Raw genomic sequence first — 22,197 nt, 5'->3', positions numbered from 1 at the left:
GTTTATGGCCTTCTCTGCATTGATTATTCTAGTTATCCATTCTTCCATTCTTTTTTCAAGATTTTTAGTTTCTTTGCGCTGGGTACATAGTTCCTCCTTTAGCTCTGAGAAGTTTGATCGACTGAAGCCTTCTCCTCTCAACTTGTCCAAAGTCATTCTCCGTCCAGTTTTGATTCGTTGCTGGTGATGAGCTGCGTTCCTTTGGAGGGGGAGATGTGCTCTTATTTTTTGAATTCCCAGCTTTTCTGCCCTGCTTTTTCCCTGTCTTTGTGGTTTTATCTGCCTTTGGTCTTTGATGCTGGTGACATACTGATGGTGTTTTGGTGTGGGTGTCCTTTCTGTTTGTTAGTTTTCCTTTCTAACAGTCAGGACCCTTAGCTGTAGGTCTGTTGGAGATTGCTTGAGGTCCACTCCAGACCCTGTTTGCCTGAGTATCAGCAGTAGAGTCTCCAGAAGATAGTATATTGCTGAACAGTGAGTGCTGCTGTCTGATTCTTTCTCTGGAAGCTTCGTCTCAGAGGTGTACCCCGCCATGTGAGGTATGAGGTGTCCGTCTGCACCTAGTGGGGGATGACTCCTAGTTAGGCTACTCAGGGGTCAGGGACCCACTTGAGCAGGCAGTCTGTCGTCCGTTCTCAGATCTCAACCTCCATGCTGGGAGATCCACTGCTGTCTTCAAAGCTGTCAGACAGCTGTCAGACTCCACCCAGAGGTGGAGTCTATAGAGACAGGCAGGCCTCCTTGAGCTGCAGAGGCTCCACCCAGTTCGAGCTTCCCGGAGGCTTTGTTTACCTACTTAAGCCTCAGCAATTGCAGGTGCCCCTCCCCCAGCCTCGCTGCCACCTTGCAGTTAGATCTCAGACTGCTGTGCTAGCAATGAGGGAGGCTCCGTGGGCGTGGGACCCTCCAGGGTTGCCATATTTTAGCAGGTTCTGCAGAGAGTGTGATTATATGGGAGACTGCTTGCTAAAGCTGGTAGTGTAGGAAAAGGGGCCTAGGCTCAGGACATTTAATTTGTTTATCACATCTTTTTTTGTAAGTGTTTTCTTTCGTCTGACTACCATACATTTTAAAGTTGATGCTGTCTACCCACTTAAGGACCTAGCAGAGCATGACTCATGAGTCAGGTAATAATGGATGAAATGTGAAATCTCAGCTCTGTTGTTATTGCTGGAAAGACCTTAGGCAATGAGCGACATAAGAACTGACTCTCATGCAGCAGAGATCTTGCCCAAAGTCATGTGTTAGTAGTAATTTCAAGGATAAAAGAAATTGTGGGCACAGGTGAAGCAGACAGAGGTATGGAACCCTTGATGTGGCTTCTTAGGTCCTCTCTTGCCACAGTGGAGGCACTCTGGCTAAGAATAAGAGATGAAGTCACTAGATAATATACGCAGTTACGTTATTTACACAGAAATAATCATGACATACCTCTATTTTATACTTACAGCTTACATTACATTTTTCAGGAAGCTAGGTCCCACAAATACTGATTCTCAGGGAGTTTAAGTACTTCACCTGAAGTCCACAGCTCATAAGCAGTAGAGTCAAATGAGAAGTGAGGTCCTTGAGACTGTGAAGCCCAAGGTCTCGCCATTGCACGGTAGTGTTTCCCAAAGTGATGCACAACAGGCATGGGAAGCCCACAGCAGAAGAGGAAGTTGATCTCAGGATGATCAACGAGCTGTGGCTCTTCCTTGCTGCCTTCCTGAACACAGCTAGAACTAGCCTCTGAGTGTGGGTGTGGGGTAGCTTGAGCCTGAGACAGACCCATTGTCTTATAGATTAATGCAGTTGGCTGCAGGGACTGAGAATGTGCTAAGGATTCAAATCCTTCACCACTTCAACTTGAACTCATATTTGCTGAAGGAAAAGCGAGGAATCATTGGTGTACACAAAAAAGCTTGAATTATAAGGATCTGAAAAGGAGAATCCATCTTTGTACACTCTGGCTAATACCTGACTACTCTTTCATATCTGTTGAGCATTTACTATATTCTGGACAATGTGTAAATATTTTCCTACTTATTACATCATTGTAGGACTGTGAATGTTATATTGATTGTAATTTTCTATACCATCAGGAGAGAGTCCAGCCCAAGGGGAGTGTGTACACATGTATGTATGTGTGTGAATTCATTCAGTGAAGGGGATAAGAAATTTGGTTTAGCACACAAGGGCAATTAATTTGCATAAACATGAAACTATATAGAGTCAGATAATCTGAATAATTTTGTTTTTCCTGACAGTTATATATGTTTTACTTATATTACTTTCTAAAACATGTTAATATATTTGAGTTCAGAAACATTGATCAAGGGCCAGATGCAGTGGCTCATGCCTGTAATCCCAGTACTTTGGGGGACCAAGGCAGTTGGAGCTCAGGAGTTCAAGACCAGCCTGGGCAATGTAGTGAAACCCCACAAGAAATACAAAATTTAGCTGGGTGTGGTGGTGCGCACTTATGGTCCTAGGTATTTGGGAGCTGAGGTGGGAGGATTGCTTGAGCCTGGGAGGCAGAAACTGCAATGAGCCATGATCACGCCACTTGGCTCTCCAGCCTAGGCAACAGAGTGAGACCCTGAAAAATTTTTTAAAAATAAAAAATTTAAAAAAAAATAAAGACAGGGAAAGGAAAGGAAAAAAGAAAGAAAAAGAAAAGAAAGAGAAAGGGAAGGAAGGAAGAGATTGAAAAAGATTGAATCTTAAGGAAAGATGACATATTTTTGTCCATGGCATATATAGTATAGGCTTCTTTAGTGATACATATTATATACATGTGTGTGTGCACATACACACACACACACGTAGTAATCTTTATTCAAAAAGTGCCTTTACATTTTCATGATGAAATTAATCCTAGTACTTATATTTTAAAATTTTGAAATAATATTGGACTGTTTCCTTATATTATCATCATTATATTTTTGCCCTCTGTTCACATGTGCATGAAACAGACTCCAGATAGGAAATGGTTAATTTTTGATGGTCCAGTAGATGCAGTGTGGATTGAGAATATGAACACTGTGTTGGATGACAACAAGAAGCTATGTCTCATGAGTGGGGAGATTATTCAAATGTCACCACAAATGAATCTAATTTTTGAGCCAATGGATTTAGAAGTTGCTTCCCCTGCAACTGTAAGTTCTCCATTTAGACATCTTTTTATAAATTATAAGATATTATGAATGCATGTATTTGCTTAGTACCTTTGACTTTAAACAAAAAATATTAACAGAATTTCTTTTAAGAGCAATCTTTGATTCTCAAAGTACAGATATATCTGTTGACATACCTTGACAAATTTAGTGGTCAGGATGTTTTCCTCTTGGATTAGGACTATTTGGTAAAGTTAGACACAAAAATCGAGATCATGAAATAATATAAGCTTTCCCCTCCTCCAAGACTTTGCTGAAGATTGTAAGAAACAGAGGTGCCAAATCATATTTATTTTATAAGCATTCCCTTGATGGTAACCACTTATGGCTTTCCAGGTTTCCAGGTGTGGCATGATTTACATGGAGCCTCACATGTTAGGCTGGAGACCACTGATGTTATCTTGGGTGAATATGTTACCTGCGTCAGTCAGTGTTATTCAAAAGGAATTTATAATGAGCTTATTTGACAGAATGGTCCCTGTTTCGATTGAATTTATTAGAAAGCATACAAAGGTAAGAGAAATGAGAATTTTAAGATTAAAAAATAAATGGAAAACTCACATTAGACTTACATATCAATTTTAATGTCTGTTTTCATTATCAACTAAGAGATATTAAATCAAAACATTTTTCTGATTAAGTTAAAAATTTTAATTAGAATTCATACAATTCACTAAAAATATTTCAAATGAGGTATATTGGTGCTACTCTTTTCTCTCTCTCTAAAAAAAGAGAACTCAAAGGCCCACATAACCATGTCAAAATGTTTTTTCTTTTTTCTAATGGGCTATTGCATTTTAAATAATTTCCATTATTACAATAGTCTTTATTATCCAAAGTTCGTAAAATAAGCCAGTCAGTCCATGGTAGAAGGACTGGAAAGAAGTCCTAAAGTAGGCAAATTCATTTTTCTTTCTTTCAATACACACTGGGAAGGGGAAGGGAAGGGAGGGGTTTGGTGGAAGGGAGGGGGGATGGTAGAAGGGAGGAAAATGACAAGGAAATGGGAGTCTCCTGCCTCTGAGGGTTGAACTCTCTCCAGCTGGAAATTATAGAGCAAGAATGTTTAATTTCTGCTTTGGGAGATGCTGACCAAAGGTCTTTTAGAATGACTTTGGCTCAGGAACAAATGTAGGGAAATAGGGTTGATAGTTCTCTTGCTGTTGAAGATATAACAAAAAGTTTTGAAGCAGAGGTTTGGAAAACGGAGCTTAAAACCACGTTAATATAGATTACCTAAAGAAAAATTCCAGAGGAAAAAAGAAGAGATCAAGGGATAGAATCACAGGTACATCAGTGATTTAGACAAGAGAGAGGAAAGAGGGAAGAACATCTGAAGGAAGTGATGTATCTTCCATACTGCTTTCAAGAAGTTTGGCTGTAACTGAAATATGTTGTAGGTATGAAGTAATCGTGTTTCAAAAACAATTAAACATGTATGAACTGAGGTCATAATAAAATAAGCTTCAGGGCCTTTATGACTTTTATTCTGGCATTGTCAGAGAATTTAGATAATACAAATAATAAACAAATTTTCTATATAACTGAAACATCCTTTCTATAGGAAAACATGAAACTTATAATGCAAGCTTTTAAAAATGTACTGTGCACTTCTGTTATCTCTTGAAGAAATTATGAATGCTTGTTATTTACTATGTAGTAATAATTATCTGTTTTATTTGTAATGATAGCTATTTGTATTTTAGTGTTGCATCAGTAATACTTAGCCCCACACTTAGAAACTCAGCTGTCATTTCTGATGCTTCTAATGAGGTGGCAGCTGAACATGAAGTCACCTGCTTCTAATCTTCAGGGAGTCTGTTTCAGAGAGTTCATTTTTACTTGTTAATCACCAAACACTGTGACTTTGGCAATTGGAAGAGAGCTGCGTGGGGAGAAGACAAACGCCTGTGAGAACTTGCTATATGCTGCATGGTTCCAGGAGCATTGCACGTTATTTCATTTATTTTATAAACTATCATGGTGACAAGCAAAAAAGTAAAGTGCATGACAATTTCAGCACTCCAGCAAGGTTTTTGAGGGTTCCAAGACTTGGAATTGTATTTCATAGTGATGAGTTTACTATGAGTATTGCTGTGGCTTATAAATATGCTCTAAAATTGATTTTGCTTATTAAACATTTTTGATATACAAATTAACTGCCTTCTATGAAATTTTTTTTAGTGTTTTTATTTATAAAATCAATATACCATGGAATCCATATCTTAAATTAACTACACATGTAACAGCAATTTTTTAAAATTTGAGAATCAATATGAAAGGTTAAAGAGTGCACACTACCTAAATGTAACATCCAGTTCTCCCAAGTGAATTGTAATAATATTACCTACTCATAGATAGTATGAATTTAAAATAATTGCTATCTGTTAAAATTAAATGAGCTTAATAAATATTACCTGGGATAGTTTAGTGAGTACCTATTTTAAATTGTTTAGACTTTTTCTTACTGACTTTTCAGGAATTATCTCCTACTTCCGATACAAACTTGGTCCGATCCTTAATGAATCTAATAGACTGTTTTATGGATGATTTTGCTGATGAAGTCAAACTGAAGGAGAGAAGTGATCGAGAAACTTACTCTTTGCTTGAGGTAAGGTCCATTGCCTTCTGTATCCTGCTACAGAAAGACAGGTATCTACTGCTTTCCCCAAAGCTTCCTAATTTATGAAACTCATTTTGCCCCTGAAGTTGGAGACTAGTTGATGGGCAGTAGCTGAAGAGTGAGCAAAGAGCCAGGCCCCAGATTCTGAGTGCTGGTGGGGAAGCTTCTTGACTGGCAGTCATGGTACATCATGAGGTTTGGGCAGAGCCCACGGATCACCTCAGATCTACTACTGAAATCTCAGGTCGTTTGACCAGCCTTAGAAATGATCCATTCCCAAAATGTCAGTGACCATTTTGGCAACGAGATTTACCTCCTTTCCAAATTAAAATAATTTATTGCTTTTTTCCCCTTGATTTTTCTTCATTTTTTCATGAGATATAAATTATTTGTATACGTATGTGTGTGTGTGTGTATAAATATATATTTGGATTAAGGAAAGCAAGAAAATATATAGGTAATCAATAAACCGATTTTTTAAATGGGGATAAAAATATCAGTAGACTTGTTTTTTAATGAAAACATTACTGCACTACTCGTGGTAGCACTTCTACTGTGGTCACTATGGTACTTGCTTAACTTATATGTTTTGAAATAAATTAAGTTTTAACTTAGTGTTGAATGGTTTCTGGAGAGAAATTCTGTGAGTAAACTAGGAGTAGGTGAATAGGGTTGAAGTAGAGTCCAGAATTTTCATGAGCATAGTCCAGAATCTCTTGGCTTTGTATTTAATAAAAGACCTTGTTTTAAAACAAGCAAACAGGCTTCCTACCTTACTGGTGGGTCTTGTCTTCTACCCTGTTTCCTCTTTTTGAGTCTGGAAAGAAGAAAGCTAGTATCTTTTGCTTGCGGAATTGCAATTCTAGTTTAGACACTTAATGCTCAGATATTACAAATAAAATAATTTAAATTTGTTCTACTTAAAGTAAACCCACCATATCAAAATTTAAATAGAAAATGGATAGGTACGTTATTTGCTTTATTAAAGTGTGCCTTAATACCTTAATAGTAAGTTATTTCTATGTTCCTTTTAATATCAAGCTGCTGTCATGTGTTGAAAATATGAGATTTACTGGATTAATCATTCTGAAGTTTCACTATGGCCAGAATGTATTCTTTGTTTTGTATTATCTTCTCTAAGATTTTATAAGACATGCGATTTGATTAAAACCCTTATGATTACAAAATCCTGAGATGACCTACTAATATATTTGAGCTTATGTGTTTCCTTTCAGAGATGCTAATCTGGCTGATCTGATATGTAAGCTTCAAGGACAGATTAAAATTATTCTTTAATTGTTCTTAATCTTCTCATCTCTCCAATGCAGGGCATTTTTCTGTTTTCATTGATCTGGTCCATTGGTGCTTCTTGTACAGATGATGATCAGTTGAAATTTAATAAGATTCTTCGAGAACTTATGGAAGGTCCAATTTCAGATCGAACTCGAAATACGTTTAAATTACAGAGTGGTACTGAGCAAACATCCTCAAAGGCACTAACGGTCACATTTCCTGAAAAAGGAACAATTTATGATTATCAATTTGTCGCTGAGGTAAGAGTTCTGCAGCAAGACTTGCAGCTGCTAGCCTGGCAGAGTCCCCTCTCCGACACACAGCATGTAATGACTCTGTGGCCACCTTCGTCATCCCAGTTTACCTTAAGAGACAGCATAGAGTAGAGGAAGATGCACTGGCTTGAAGTCAGACAGCTCTAGGTTTGAGTCCTAGTAAAGTCACTTTCTTTCTGGATAGCCATGGACTAGTTGATTTCTCTGAACATAGTTCTTTCCAATGATACTATGAGATAATAATATCTAATGAACCAGTTGCACTCATTAAAGAGAATCACAGCAGGCACATACTGTTTAAGGACGGCTGTTAGAGGTTCATGGTGCATGTTAGTATACTAGAAGTCCTGTAGGAATCCAGCTGGTGTAATCTTAATTCAGTGCTTCCCAAACGGATTGGAAAATAAAACTTGGGTGGTGGTTGTTTTTGTATAACAACGCCCACAAGTATTGTACTGAGGACCAAGTTTAGGAATATATATTATATTATTTAATATATACAGATTTAAATAAAATTGGGATCATACCACATTCCCAATGGGCAGCTTTATATCCTTCTTGTTTTCTTAATAATGAGAAAAATTTTCCATTTCACTAATGTTTCTTCAGTAAACTTGCTTTCTAAAGTCAATTTCCTACCCTTGGACATTGGACTGTTTTTGTTTTTAGATTCTCACTTTTATAAGTACTACTTTGGTAAATATTCTTAGATACAAGTCATTGGGTACATATCTGATTATATCCTTAAGATAAATTTCTAGAAAAGGCATTACTGTATTGCTTTTTGAATTTTTATGGTTCTTGCAATGTATTGCTACATCACCCCAGAAGGCGAGACTATGCCCAACAAATATTTTTTACTTTATTTAATTTCAAATTACTGATAATACCCTGCATTTTCAGCGTAGTTTACAGTTTATTAAGTTTTCTGCAATTATTTCCATTTCATTTTCCAACACCTTGGTGAGGTGGGAAGGATAAGATTATTTTGCAAGTTTTGCCATTGAGGAAATGGGGCTCAGAGATTTAAGATTTAATGTGGTTGTCCCAGGATCACACAACCTCTAAATAACAGTACATTTCTGGGTTTCTGATTTTTTTTTTTTTTTTTTTTTTTTGGAGACTGAGTCTCATTCTGTCGCCCAGGCTGGAGTGCAGTGGCGCAATCTTGGCTCACTGCAAGCGCCGCCTCCTGGATTCACACCATTCTCCTGCCTCAGCCTTCTGAGTAGCTGGGACTACAGGCGCCCGCCACCACGCCTAGCTAATTTTTTTGTATTTTTAGTAGAGACAGGGTTTCACCATGTTAGCCAGGATGGTCTTGATCTCCTGACCTCGTGATCCACCCACCTGGGCCTCCCAAAGTGCTGGGATTACAGGCCTGAGCCACTGTGCCCAGTCAGGTTTTCTGATTCTTAATGGTTTCTTTCCTATATGGTATCAAAAGGCACATGTTTGAAAAGATTAACAAGAATTTGGGAAAGGCATTATTTTCTTCATTGGTTCTAGAAATATTTCTTTATAATACAATTTTCAGACTGATGTGAATTTAATACCCCCCCCCAAAAAAATTATCTGCTGTACGCACAACCTTCTACCTGAAGATGCAAGAATGAATAAAGCACAGTGCTGCCCTCAGTGAGTTCATAACCTCTTCAGATGACAGTCATGTGCCATTCTGGCCCAATGAGTGTCATGCATCAAAGCTCGGGCCCAGGGGAGTGGCGGGGGCAGGGGACCAGCAGGTGCCTCAGTGAGGCCTGGTTGTGAAGGAAGGATGGGTCTGAATTCTGATGTACTTTGAATGACCAAGAGTTTAGATTATTCTGCAAGAAGGGTGGCGGTGTTTTTCTAAGAAGACAGAGTTAACATCATATTCTTGAATGTTTTTGTTATAAACACAGTCATAGCAAATTAAAATTTTAGTTCTCAAGCTAATTGGATGCAAAGATATGGCATAATGTTAACTCATAATAATAATCTCATATAAAGAAATCTTGCTGTTCTAGAGATCTGTGACACAGCAATGTGAACATAGTTAACACTATTGAACTGTTCACTTAAATATGGTTAAGGGTAAGTTTTATGTATTTTTTTACTGTACATTTTTTAAAAAGAAATTTTGCCTGCAATGATAAACTAATGTTATAAATACTGTTATGAAAGGCAAGCAATATGCAGCGTATCTTCTAGGGAGAAAAAATTCTATACTGGTTAGCATTTATTGAATGAAGTTCTTTACTCTTTACTCTTTAGCTCATTGGTTAGTTTAATTTTCTCAATACCATTAAATAATCTAACATTTGGCCGTAGTAGTTGATCATTGGGTTGGCATAAGCAGTGGTTTCAGAACATCAAAAAACCACAGCATTGCCATTTCATTTGTATTCATGTAAAAGCTAATTTCTCCTTAATTTATACATACAATTTAACCTTCAAACTGAGTGTTAAGTGTCTTAAAGGATAAAACAAATGTATACGTATTGGGGTTTGTTGGTCTTAGTCTTTTCTACAATGGCACAGGAGTATAGAGCTTTTTAAAGTATTTTATAACATTCATTACTTGGTTGTTTATTATAAACAGGGAATAGGAAAATGGGAACCATGGATAAAGAAATTGAAAGATGCTCCTCCAATTCCTAAAGATGTAATGTTTAATGAAATCATTGTGCCAACTCTGGACACAATTCGATACTCTGCATTAATGGAATTGCTGACCACCCATCAAAAACCTTCAATATTTGTGGGACCAACAGGAACTGGGAAAAGTGTTTACATTATTGTAAGTACCGCAGAAATCTACATATTAAACTGTGCATAATCTTCCTAAAAATATTAGTTTTTGAAATAGTAGACAAATAATATTTTTAAAATACTCAAGTACTTTGATGTTTGAACTGCAGAGAATTTTTGAAAAATTGCCTAGTTATTTTATTCTTTATTTTAGCCAAAAGACCAAGAAGTGATAATTGCCTGTTTATTTTTGAAAGTTGATTAATGATATGATGCCATTTTATACCATTAAATTGTTGTCCCATTTATTTTGGTATTTTAATAAGAATTGCTTGTTCCACATGAGAATTTCATACCTCTTGAAAAGTGTGTTTTAGTTACACTTGATATCTTCTAAGTTATTTTATATCTGAAGGATTATTATGTAGTAACAAGACTGATTTTCCTTAATGATGTCTGGAATTGTTGTCTGTTAGTTAAGATAATGCTAGATGCTGTAATAGAAAATGCCGCAGTCTCAGTAGCTTTATGCAGCCTGTGAAGGAGAGTGAAGATACTTTTGAGGGCCCCTCTTTGATTGTAGGTTCCAGTTAATTCACATTCTCCCACAGTACCTGTTTCTAGTTCTTTATTGACTTTAACATTACATCTTACAATCTTTCTGAAATGTATTTGGCAATATAGTTACATAGCCATCCTAGTGTTTATTGAATAATCTCTTTCATAAAAGATTGGAATGATATCTCTCATAAACTAAATGCTTGCATGTATGGGAGTATCCAAGAGGAGGGAGAGATACATTTTCACTGAGAATTTAAATCAAGGAGTGTTTTTGGCCTGGATTAAAAAAAAAAACCTGAAAAAAACTAGAAGTGTACAGAAAGCTGAGAGATTTATCTAAGATATCACCACAGGTCAGGGAATGGAGACTTAACATGATTGAAGGCAGTGGTTAGAGAAAAATACAAGCCTTTTGTCATTTATACCTTCATCAATTTCAGCCCAGGCAATAAAGTGCCTAGGCATAAAAACATTACTTTTCACAAACTTAGGAACTTAATTTTGTAATCTGCTTTTAAAACTAATATTGTAAATATTTTTCAATTTCATTATTCTTCTACAAGATGATTTTAAGGGTATTGTAGCATTTGATTCTATAATTTTATAATAATTGATTCAAATCCCCAATTTTCCTAACATTTTGCTTTAGAAATAAGATTGCAGGCTGGGCACGGTGGCTCATGTCTGTAATCCCAGCACTTTGGGAGGCCGAGGCAGGGGGATCACGTTAGGAGATCGAGACCATCCTGGCTAACATGGTGAAACCCTGTCTCTCCTAAAAATACAAACACAAACAAAAAAAGTAGCTGGGCGTGGTGGCGGGCACCTGTAGTCCCAGCTACTCGGGAGGCTGAGGCAGGAGAATCGCTTGAACCTGGCAGGTGGAGCTTGCAGTCAGCCAAGATCGCGCCACCGCACTCCAGCCTGGGCGACAGTGTGAGACTCTGTCTCAAAAACAATTAAAAAAAAAGAAAGAAAGAAGATTGCAATTAACGTTTTTATAGCTAAGTCTTTGTTCTTATCTTTGCTTATTTGTTTAGGAAAATATCCTAAGATTCCTGGACATGGAATTGTTGATTTTTTGATGAATATTAAGTTGTTCCTTATAAAGGTTATTGTCCGCCATGCCCTTCAGGGGGATTTCATTGCCCCAATTAATTGTTAGTTGTATTGTAAATGATACAAATATACAGCTAAAGTCTCTGAAATTTATTCTTCTGTGAAAGAAAATATTTTAAAACAATGCTACATAATTTTAATTTCCCTATAGTAATTTCATTAAGAATTTATTTATATAAACTGCTTCATAAAATTTTGTACATATATTTCATCTGGTTGAAAGAATTAAACATAAAATTTACAATTTAAAGTGATTTTCTCTTCAAATTATTGCCTGTCTACTTATATTTTAAATAAATGATGAAAAAAAGTAGTATTCTAATTAAAGATTACCTAAAAACATAAGTTAAAACAACACTTTACAACAAAAAAAATAAACTAAGGATTTTTTCTAAAGTCTCTAATTTTTTTCTAAATTCACTTTTAAATTATCAATACTATGAATGACAGTATCCATTGACCTCCTTCCCCTACCCAGTTAATGAGGAATAGTGAAATATTGCTATTTATCACCAATACCTTTCACCATCTTCTGGTAAGACAGAAATGTTTTAAAACTTCAGTTTATTTTTGCCAAATTATTTTTAATATTATGCAGCAACTGTTTTGGAAGTTTTTTAATATTAATTACTTTTGGATTTTGGTTTTAAAACTATTTATGCTTATTATGGTTAGATTTAGTTCTGTTTTTAGATGGCCTCTATGCTCACTGCCAAACTGTTCACGCCATGGCTTATGTATGTGTTGCATTCTTATTTTCATTATTTTATTTATTTTTGAGAGACAGGGTCTTGCTCTATCCCCTAGGCTGTAATGCAGTGGCACAATCACAGCTCACTGCAGCCTTGACCTCCTGGGCTCAAGTGATAACCCCATTTCAGCCTCCCAAGTAGCTGGGACTACAGGCATGCACCACCACACCCATATAATTTTTTTTGTAGAAGTGCGATCTTGCTATGTGGCTGAGGCTGATCTCCAACTCCTGGACTCAAGCAGTCCTCCTGACCTGGCCTCCCAAAGTGCTGGGATTACAGGTGGGTATTACACAACACCCACCCTTTATTTTCACTCTTGTTTCATTTAGTTCATCCATCAATCCAACAAAAATTTATTGATTACCTACCATATGACTACCATTGTTAGCTAATAAAAATATGTTATAATATAGTATTCACATTGTACATCATGTAGGCAAGCAAAGTGAAATAATTTTTTAGAATCTTAAGCAATAATTTTTAAAAACTTGTATAAATTTGCTTTACTCAGACATGTCATTCCTTCATTGTAGTTGTTGCTCAGAATAGGGAAGAATAGGGAGTTGTTTCTTTACATAAATAGAATAACTTGTTTTCAAACTTGAAATAATCTTGAAATAATCTATCACTTACATTATAATTATACAACATAAAAGAAATTTTAATCATAAAAGTCTCAAAAATATATTCCTACTTTTATTCTAAACTTCCCCATTCCCAGTTTTTGCTATTCTCACTGGCAATCACAGGTAAGAACAAAAAGTCTTCAAAGATTTTAAAGAGCTTCCATTTTAGAATGTGCTCATTCTTATGAAAAGGAAAACAATTTTAAATTTAAAAAGGTAGCTCCTGCTGGGCTGATGGGAGGATTAAAAGTTAGCCTTCCTCCAGAATCTCTGACCAGCTTGTTACCCTATGTCTTCCTTATTTTCTCTATTTGTTCTGCCTTCTGGTACTCCTGGCATGTGTGCTAAATGTAGTCATTAATGAGAACATCATAAGTCCTTCTTAAAATATGTGTTGCCTTGATGAATAGATTAATATTCCAAAGTATGCTTTCAAAATTTCCATTAGCTTAATTATGGTAATGTTTAGTATATAATCACATCATGAAAAGAGGACTTGCTTGAGATATTTTACCATTTGATATTTTGGGTTAATAATTTAGTATCTTAATTATAAAGCTGAACGCTGCAAGCATTTAATGCAACTAAAGTTTAGAACGGCAAAAAACTTCACTATTTCCCTTCCTTTACTCATACGTGCATGTGATAGATATTACTGTTCATTAAGAAAATATGTGATTTACTTAGTATTTTTTCTAATAAATTGGCCCTTAATTGGCAAGGGATTGTGCCCTATACAGAACTCTTAAGGGAGAGAAGGGGAAGAAAGAGTGAGGAGAGGCAGTTTTATTTTGAAGAGCTCCTCAGGGAATTCTGGTATGTCTCGTCCCTGGCATACATCTTGATTAAGAACCATTGTAATTCCACCTGCTTCCCAGTGAATTCCATTTTGAAAATACAGTTATATTTTTAAGCTTTATAACTTACAGAAAGATCAGTTTGTATGTAAGTGGAAAGATAATAAGATATATGAAAAAGAACATTCATCTGGAGAGAGACAAATGGCAGTCTGAATTCTTGCCCATCACGGAGAATTTAGGCAGGTTTCCTAACCTCTGAGTCTCTGTGACTCCATGTTAAGGAGGAATGTGTACTCTCTGGTAGCTGTGAAAACCAGAGAAGGCACATGCAAGGGGTGGACAGATAGAGACACTCTATTGGCATGGTAACTGTTATTCCTACTGATTCCATCTATTTGTACAGTGTTATGGCACTTAAGGTTAAATTTGAGTCTATCAGTAACAATGCTTAGTGTTTATTCTGAAATGTCAAAACATAATTCCAACTATGGCTCATTTTATTATTTTGTTATATAGAATTTTCTTTTAAATCAACTAAATAAGGAAATCTACAAACCTCTGCTAATTAACTTCTCGGCACAAACTACAGCAGCTCAAACTCAGAATATTATCATGTCAAAATTGGACAAGAGAAGAAAGGGAGTTTTTGGTCCTCCTTTGGGCAAGAGAATGGTAATGACTCTTTGTACAGTACCCAGGCCTATTCATATACATTGCTGCAGTTGGAACAAGGAAACCAAATAACCTGGGGATAGACATCTTTTTGTATAGTTTTTTTATGTCACAAATTTGGATTAAAAGGTTCTCCTAAAAATGTAGTTATATTTGTATGTGCAGTAGACATCTTGATGTTTAAAACAAGGAGTTGCCCTTTGAGTTGGAGGTAGAATATTTATCTAAGAAATTATCTACCTTCCTAATTTTTTCACTGGCATTTTTATTCAGCAGTCTTTGCTGCTTGCTTTTGTAGACCTTCAGCAACCCACCTCGCAATAGATTTACCTGTGTTCCTCTACAAAGAACACCCTTCTCACCCTAATCATATTTTTCTCATCTATTTTCATGAATTGAAGTGTGGTACAAGGAAAAAATATGCAGTGTATTGAGAAACAAATTGTATCAGAGGACTAATAAGTCCTAAGCTATTAACCTACGAAGATTAGTAATGAGAATGTCTCCCTATTTCTTGAGGAATATGAATGCTAAAAGCATGGAAGCTAAGGATATTATCCTTGTTTAGAAAAGAAACCATCACTTCCCCATATGTACTCTGCAAGTAGATAGCTAAGTATTTGCCTCAGTATTGTTTACACAATAGGACTCTATGTTGAGATGTTAATATTTTCTGTACCTCTTCTCATTCTCAGGTTGTCTTTGTAGATGATGTCAATATGCCTGCTCGGGAGGTATATGGGGCTCAGCCTCCCATTGAGTTACTTAGACAGTGGTTAGATCACTGGAACTGGTATGACCTAAAAGATTGTTCCATGATTAAACTAGTGGACATTCAGATCATGTGTGCTATGGGACCTCCAGGTACATTTTTTGAGTTTGGATTATTAAGATGAAAAAATCACTCTAGCAATAGCTAAAGAAATAACTGGAAAAAACCTCTTTTGAGTTCCAATGTTTTGTGTATATGTTTTCTATGTGTATCTACTGTGACCTAACAGAGTGTATCACATGACCAACTCAAAGTGGGTGACCTTGGATAGGCTATGCACCTACCAACTCTTCCAAATCTTTTTTTCTCCCACCTTCTGGAACTTCTTTCTCCCACCTTCTGGAACTCTTCCAAATCCTTTTTTCCTCCCACCTTCTGGAAGTTTGCTTCCAATTTCCTGTTTCTGCTTTCTGAGAACTCACATCCTCCTGGGGCAGCTCATCTTCCTCTGTGTCATTCCTTAATGCTTCAACTGTATGGAATGGTCCCTGCTTCAGAAATCATCTTCCTTCTACCCCAATCAAGTCCCATTCAAGTCAGTCTCTGTATTTAAACAGGCTGCTGAGAAGAATTTAAGTAGGGAATGGCCAAAAGATCCTTTAAATTTTACAAGATAAATTTATATGCAAAGGAATCTCTATGCAGAGGAAATTTGCTTTTTAATGCTGGGATGTCTAAAATGGCTTGATTTACTAACAAGACATCTTTAACTGTTTTCTTCCTGACCTCAAGCCGGTATTCTATTTTTTAAAATGTTGGTTGTGTTGATATACCACTTCAGGGAATCTCTCTGGTATTTGCTCCCTAACCCTGACCTTTATCTAACCTGTAATGTAGTTTGCTCTGAGTCAGTAATTGCTCTCAATACATTCCCTGGGCCATTTTGAACACTTTTGGTTTGTTTGTTTTTGAGACAGGGTCTCACTCTGTTGCTTAGGTGGAGTGCAGTGGTGTGATCATAGCCCACGGCAGCCTCAAACTCCTGGGCTCAAGTGATCCTCTCACCTCAGACTCCTGAGCAGCTAGGACTACAGGCATGCACTACCATGCCTGGCTAATTTTGTTTCTTATTTTGTGGAGACAAGGGCTTGGGGGCTTGTTATTATTATGCTCAGGCTGTTTTTGTTTTTTCTTTTTTTTTTAATAAAAGACCATATTGCTTCTGGGTCTCAGACTTCAGTTCCACTTTGTCTCTCCCCCACCACCCCAAGCCAGGCATTTATACTCACATGTCCACTTTTCCCTGCCTCTTCAGGCACTGGTAAGAAGAGTATGCTGAAACCATGTGGTATCTTTTCCTTTTGGACCCAATTTCTGTTTTCTAAAAATACCACAATTCTGAACATTCTCTGGAAGGGTTGGAGACAGAGCTGGGGTAGATGATCTTACCATCTTTTCTTCTGCAACCCTTTCACCATCTCCTTAAACTCTTTTACATTTTCCAAAATAAATGTATAAGCTCAAAGAAATCTGTCATTATTTTATGGAAAAAATCCCCCAATTTTTAAAGATGCAAGCAGCCAGTGAAGTCACTGTATGAACTGTATAGGCTAGTCTTGGGTAAATTCACTTCAATATGTGGGGAAAGAATTTGGTTATATGTCATGGTTGTTCTGAATTCCAGCCTTAGGGGAAGTGCCCTAAATTTTGGTCAGTCAGATTCACCAGGGTTATATTAATATTGTATAATATCACATCTTAATATTGTATTGAGGATGTTTACCATTTACTGCTTTAAGCTGTAAACCGTGGAGAACATGGCCTGTGGCTTTTTCTGCCTGGTCTGATTTCCCTTGGTAGTATAGTTTTGACCCAAGATTTGTCTAATTAGTTGAACTCATTCAGATAATTCACCTAGAAAAGTAACATCTTGAGTTTGAGGGAAAAATAGTTTTGATGTCAGGGTTATCCAAACAATTGATTGCTCTTAACTTCATGTGCTGTAAATTTGTCCATCTTTCAAGTTACTTTAAACTATAAAATATTTGAGAAAATACTCTTATGTATACTAGTAACATTATTAAGAGTTATACCTTTTAATATTTAGGTGGTGGTCGAAATCCAGTAACTCCTCGATACATGCGACATTTCAATATTATAACAATCAATGAGTTTAGTGATAAATCCATGTATACAATCTTCTCTAGAATCTTAACTTGGCATTTAAAAATCTGGTAAGTAATCAAAAATTTGTTTTGTTTTAATTAGGAGGTGTAAAATATTTTAGAAACATACCAATATTAAGTAGCGTATTTCAAAGAGCAAAAGCATTCCTAGATAAGGAAAAGGTAACAGATAACATTGTTTGCCTCTGTCCCCCCCCACCTCCCAGTGTGGGAGCATAACACAAAGAGGTCTGACTATTCTGCTATATAATATGTTCATGTTTGAGTTATTATTTTGAATTTTCACCACTGAGTTCAATTACTGCTGGAAAGATGTACCAGGTTTATGCTGTGACTTTGAGGCCCTCTAGTAGAACTCGAGTTCTGCAGGGGCATTCGCGTCCAACTCTGAGAAGTATTGCCTTGGAGCTGCCTAGCTGCAGAGATTCTGCTACTCCACAAGATGCACAGATACCAGGGAGCCAAGCTGACCTGGGCAGGGGAAGTCTGTCTGTGTCCCCATGTCCATTCTCAAGAAATTGTCATTCCTTGCCTTATCCAGTGATGGAGTAAACAGCTGGCTTCTTGACAAACCAGAAGTTAAATATAGGCAATCTTTCTAAATGAAAATTAGTTCTCTATGTTCTTTATACCCTAATCATGCCCTTTGTCTTGGCTCACTGTTTTACTTTCCTTTTTTTCTCTTTTCCTTATTTTTTTATATATTTTAATTTTCTTCCTTTTTTTCCTCTGAAAATACCTGTTTCACCAGTGTTCCTTATGGATTATACTTATATGCAGTTAAGAATGCCAGGGAATGAAAGCGGTCGGGAAATGCTTGTCTAGTGGATTTGGGAATTACATAATCTGGGTTCCTTGGCTGTCTCTTCTGTTCACTTACTTAAGTGCTTTTAAGTCCATTAAACTGGCCCTGCTCATTTCACAGAGTTCTTTTGGACATAACATAAAATAGTACATAGAAAATAGCTTTAAAAGGAGTAAAAATCTATTAGTATTATTATTATAACAAGATATGGTAATTTTATAAATGACCTTGATTTAATCAAAATTAAAATTTTATGTTTGTCCTTCTAAGTATCCTTCATATCTCATAATTATATAATTGCTAACATTTTCCTTTCTTTTTATTTTAAAACATTTTAAGTTATAAATTTCCAGATGAATTTCTAGATTTGACCACACAAATCGTAAATGGCACAATGACTCTGTATAAAGAAGCAATGAAGAATCTTTTGCCTACTCCAGCTAAATCTCACTACTTGTTCAACCTCCGTGATTTCTCCCGTGTCATTCAAGGTGTTTGTTTGTCAAGACCAGAAACAACAGAAACCACAGGAACGATTAAACGTCTTTGGGTTCATGAGGTAAATTTTCCTGTTATTGAAATGGGATTATGTGAGAAACAAAGATTTACCATGTCAACAACTGGGTGAAAAGAAATATTCTGCAATTCATATTGCTGAAATGTGTTCAGTTATTTGATATTTTGAAGGCCAGTGCTCAGGAAAAATTTTTAAAATATTTAACACTGAGATATTTTATGATGCTTTATCTCCCATATGCAGATTTAGGAATTTCTGTTGATTTATAGAATATTTCCAAGTAGGTGTCACTTTGAGCCAGTTTCCCTTAAGTAGTTTAATCCTTGTTAGTTTGGCTTCAAATAAATTTGAAATGGAACACTTTTTAAGGAGTTGTTTTTATAAGAAGTGACTGTGGGGCCGGGCGCGGTGGCTCAAGCCTGTAATCCCAGCACTTTGGGAGGCCGAGACGGGCAGATCACAAGGTCAGGAGATCAAGACCATCCTGGCTAACACAGTGAAACCCCGCCTCTACTAAAAAATACAAAAAACTAGCCGGGCGACGTGGCGGGTGCCTGTAGTCCCAGCTACTCGGGAGGCTGAGGCAGGAGAATGGCGTAAACCCGGGAGGCGGAGCTTGCAGTGAGCTGAGATCCGGCCACTGCACTCCAGCCTGGGCGACAGAGCGAGACTCTGTCTCAAAAAAAAAAAAAAAAAAGTGACTGTGGTTTTTTGTTTTTTTTTTTACATTACTTATTTGTATAGTATTACTAGATGCCAAAAGAATTGCAAAGCAAATTCTTGAGAGCATAGAAACTATATAAAAATGTATTTACGCTCTCTTGGGAATAGGTATGTGGATGAGCATGTTCTTATAAAAACTGGTGGAGAAGACTGAGCAGAGTGGCTCATGCCTGTAATCCCAGCACTTTAGGAGGCTGAGGCGGGAGGATTGCTTGAATTCAGGAGTTTGAGGGTGCAGTAAGCTACGATGGCACCACTGCACTTCAGCCTGGGTGACAGAGCAAGACCCTTATTTTAATTTTAATAATGCAGTTAAGAAACACAGAGCACGAGAATATGCTATGTGTTAAAACCATGTACTATTCACAATAACAAAGACTTGGAATCAACCCAAATGTCCATCAGTGACAGACTGGATTAAGAAAATGTTGCACATATACACCATGGAATACTATGCAGCCATAAAAAAGGATGCGTTTGTGTCCTTTGTAGGGACATGGATGCAGCTGGAAACCATCATTCTTAGCAAACTATCACAAGAACAGAAAACCAAACACCACATGTTCTCACTCATAGGTGGGAACTGAACAATGAGATCACTTGGACTTGGGAAGAGGAACATCACACACCGGGGCCTATCATGGGGAGGGGGGAGGGGGAGGGATGGCATTGGGAGTTATACCTGATGTAAATGACGAGTTGATGGGTGCAGCACACCAACATGGCACAAGTATACATATGTAACAAACCTGCATGTTATGCACATGTACCCTAGAACTTAAAGTATAATAATAATAAAAAAAGAAAAAGAAAAAAATAGCCTACAAAAAAAAGAAAACATAAAAATAAATAAATAAATAAAACCATGTACTACAGAGATATAAATTTCAAAAGGTCTTTTAAAAATCTGGTTTCTCTGGACTTTTTAGATACACATTTTGAATTCCTAAATCATCACACATTCAAATATACATCTCGGTGAAGATCCGTTCCACTTGGAAATTTTGGCCACAACAAGGTCTTCAAAAGTGATTCTTTGGAAAGGATGATGTGGAGATTCTTATAGCACTTCACAGCAGGTTACCTAATTGCCTGAGTGGGACCCACATCCCGGGATATGGATGTAGGCTTGTGTTTGGGGGCCACATGGATATTAGAAATGTACTAAGAGCTGGAGAGTGAAGGGGAAGTGAACAGGGAGGATGATGCTGAATTCATTCAAGGAGCATGCCTTAGTCCATTCAGGCTGTTATAAAAAGTACCTTAAACTGGGTGGCTTGTCAACAAACTGAAATTAATTTCTCACAGTTCTGGAGGCTGGGAAGTTCAAGATCAAGGCGCTGGCAGATTTCACGTCTGGTGAGGGATTGTTTTCTAGTTATAGATGGTGCCTTCTCACCATGTCCTCAAGTGGTGGAAGGGGCGAGGGGCTCTCTGGCTTCCTTTATAAAGGCACTAATTCCATTCATGAGGGTTCTGCCCCATGACCTAATTACCTCCCAAAGTCCCCACACCTCAATACTATCACCCTGGAGGTGAGGATTTCAACATATAAATGTAGGGGGAACATAAACATTGAAACTATAGCAGAATGCATGGCTGAAGGCAGCATTTTGTCATGGGTGAATCTCACTCACGAGGAAGCATTTGGCATCCACCACCTCAGGAACTTTGCCCTTGATATTCCTTTTGCCTAGAACACTCTTTCTCTGTTATCCGCAGGCTTTCCCACTTACTTCCTTCAGATTTTTGCTGAAATACCCTCCTTGTCATGCAGACTCGCTTTGGGCCATCCCTACCCCCTTGGCTTCTTACTGCTTACCTTGTTTTGTTCTTCGTAACATTGAACATCACCTGACACCTTCTAAATTTGGGGCTTACTTATCGTCTTTACAATATTAGAAACTTTAGGAGAATGGCGATTTTATTTTTGTGCTGGCACAAAGAAAACCCTCAATAGATATTGGTGAATGAATGAGTGTCTCAAGAGAGGAAGGCAGGCAAGCTTGCTACACGTGACACGTTTTGTCACCTGGGATTATACAGGCCAGTGCTTTCTTCCAATCATGGGAATAAGTTGTTTGTGCTATTGTATATGTGCTAGACATAATTACTTTTAAGAGTTTTTAGATTCTATGCTGCTTTAGATGTCAGATTATTGAGTTTTGATAATGGTTATTGAGCTCTTTGGGCATTTAGTGAGGTTGACTACTTCATGTTTATACACACCTATATAAAACATAATGAATTTAGTCCTCAGCTCAAAACCTTGTATTAGCCCCCACTTCATTCAGAGGAATTTAGAATAAAAGTCCAGTGGCCCATAGGACCTAGGATGTGTTCCTCTTAGCCTGTTCCCCTCAGGCTGCCTCCTGCTCTCATCCTCATCCCCCTTTCACCAGCAGTACAGGTCTCCTGGCTATTCTCTCTGCCTGCAATATTTCCTCCAGATATTGATGCTCTGGAATAGCTCCCTCCCTGCCTTTGATCAACTTCCTCCTTCTAGTTGAAGCTTTTTAATACCACAGCCTGTGTCCCCTCCCCTATCCTAGTGGTTCCAGTCTTTCGTATCCTGTCCTATTTTACTTCTTTCTATAATATTTTTCAATGTCCAACATATTGTAGAATTCATTCATTAT

The 22,197-nt window shown here is 37.1% G+C and overlaps 1 protein-coding gene across 1 annotated transcript in view; it reads left to right on the top strand.

Moving 5' to 3' along the window:
* Positions 1-22,197, top strand: part of DNAH7 (dynein, axonemal, heavy chain 7) — a 333,441-nt gene that overhangs the window by 189,733 nt on the left and 121,511 nt on the right. Inside the window, exons 31-39 of the mRNA XM_011952066.1 lie at positions 2,958-3,140; positions 3,495-3,671; positions 5,638-5,769; positions 7,110-7,334; positions 9,934-10,131; positions 14,460-14,615; positions 15,311-15,479; positions 17,435-17,561; positions 18,658-18,877. Of these exons, the coding sequence (XP_011807456.1) occupies positions 2,958-3,140; positions 3,495-3,671; positions 5,638-5,769; positions 7,110-7,334; positions 9,934-10,131; positions 14,460-14,615; positions 15,311-15,479; positions 17,435-17,561; positions 18,658-18,877 (1,587 nt within the window). The remainder of the gene's footprint in view (positions 1-2,957; positions 3,141-3,494; positions 3,672-5,637; positions 5,770-7,109; positions 7,335-9,933; positions 10,132-14,459; positions 14,616-15,310; positions 15,480-17,434; positions 17,562-18,657; positions 18,878-22,197) is intronic.

This window comes from Colobus angolensis, unplaced genomic scaffold (assembly GCF_000951035.1).
Source record: "Colobus angolensis palliatus isolate OR3802 unplaced genomic scaffold, Cang.pa_1.0 Scaffold330, whole genome shotgun sequence".
Taxonomy (NCBI): domain Eukaryota; kingdom Metazoa; phylum Chordata; class Mammalia; order Primates; family Cercopithecidae; genus Colobus; species Colobus angolensis.
Note: the sequence above shows the minus strand (reverse complement) of the source record. Positions and strands in the feature narration are given on the sequence as shown.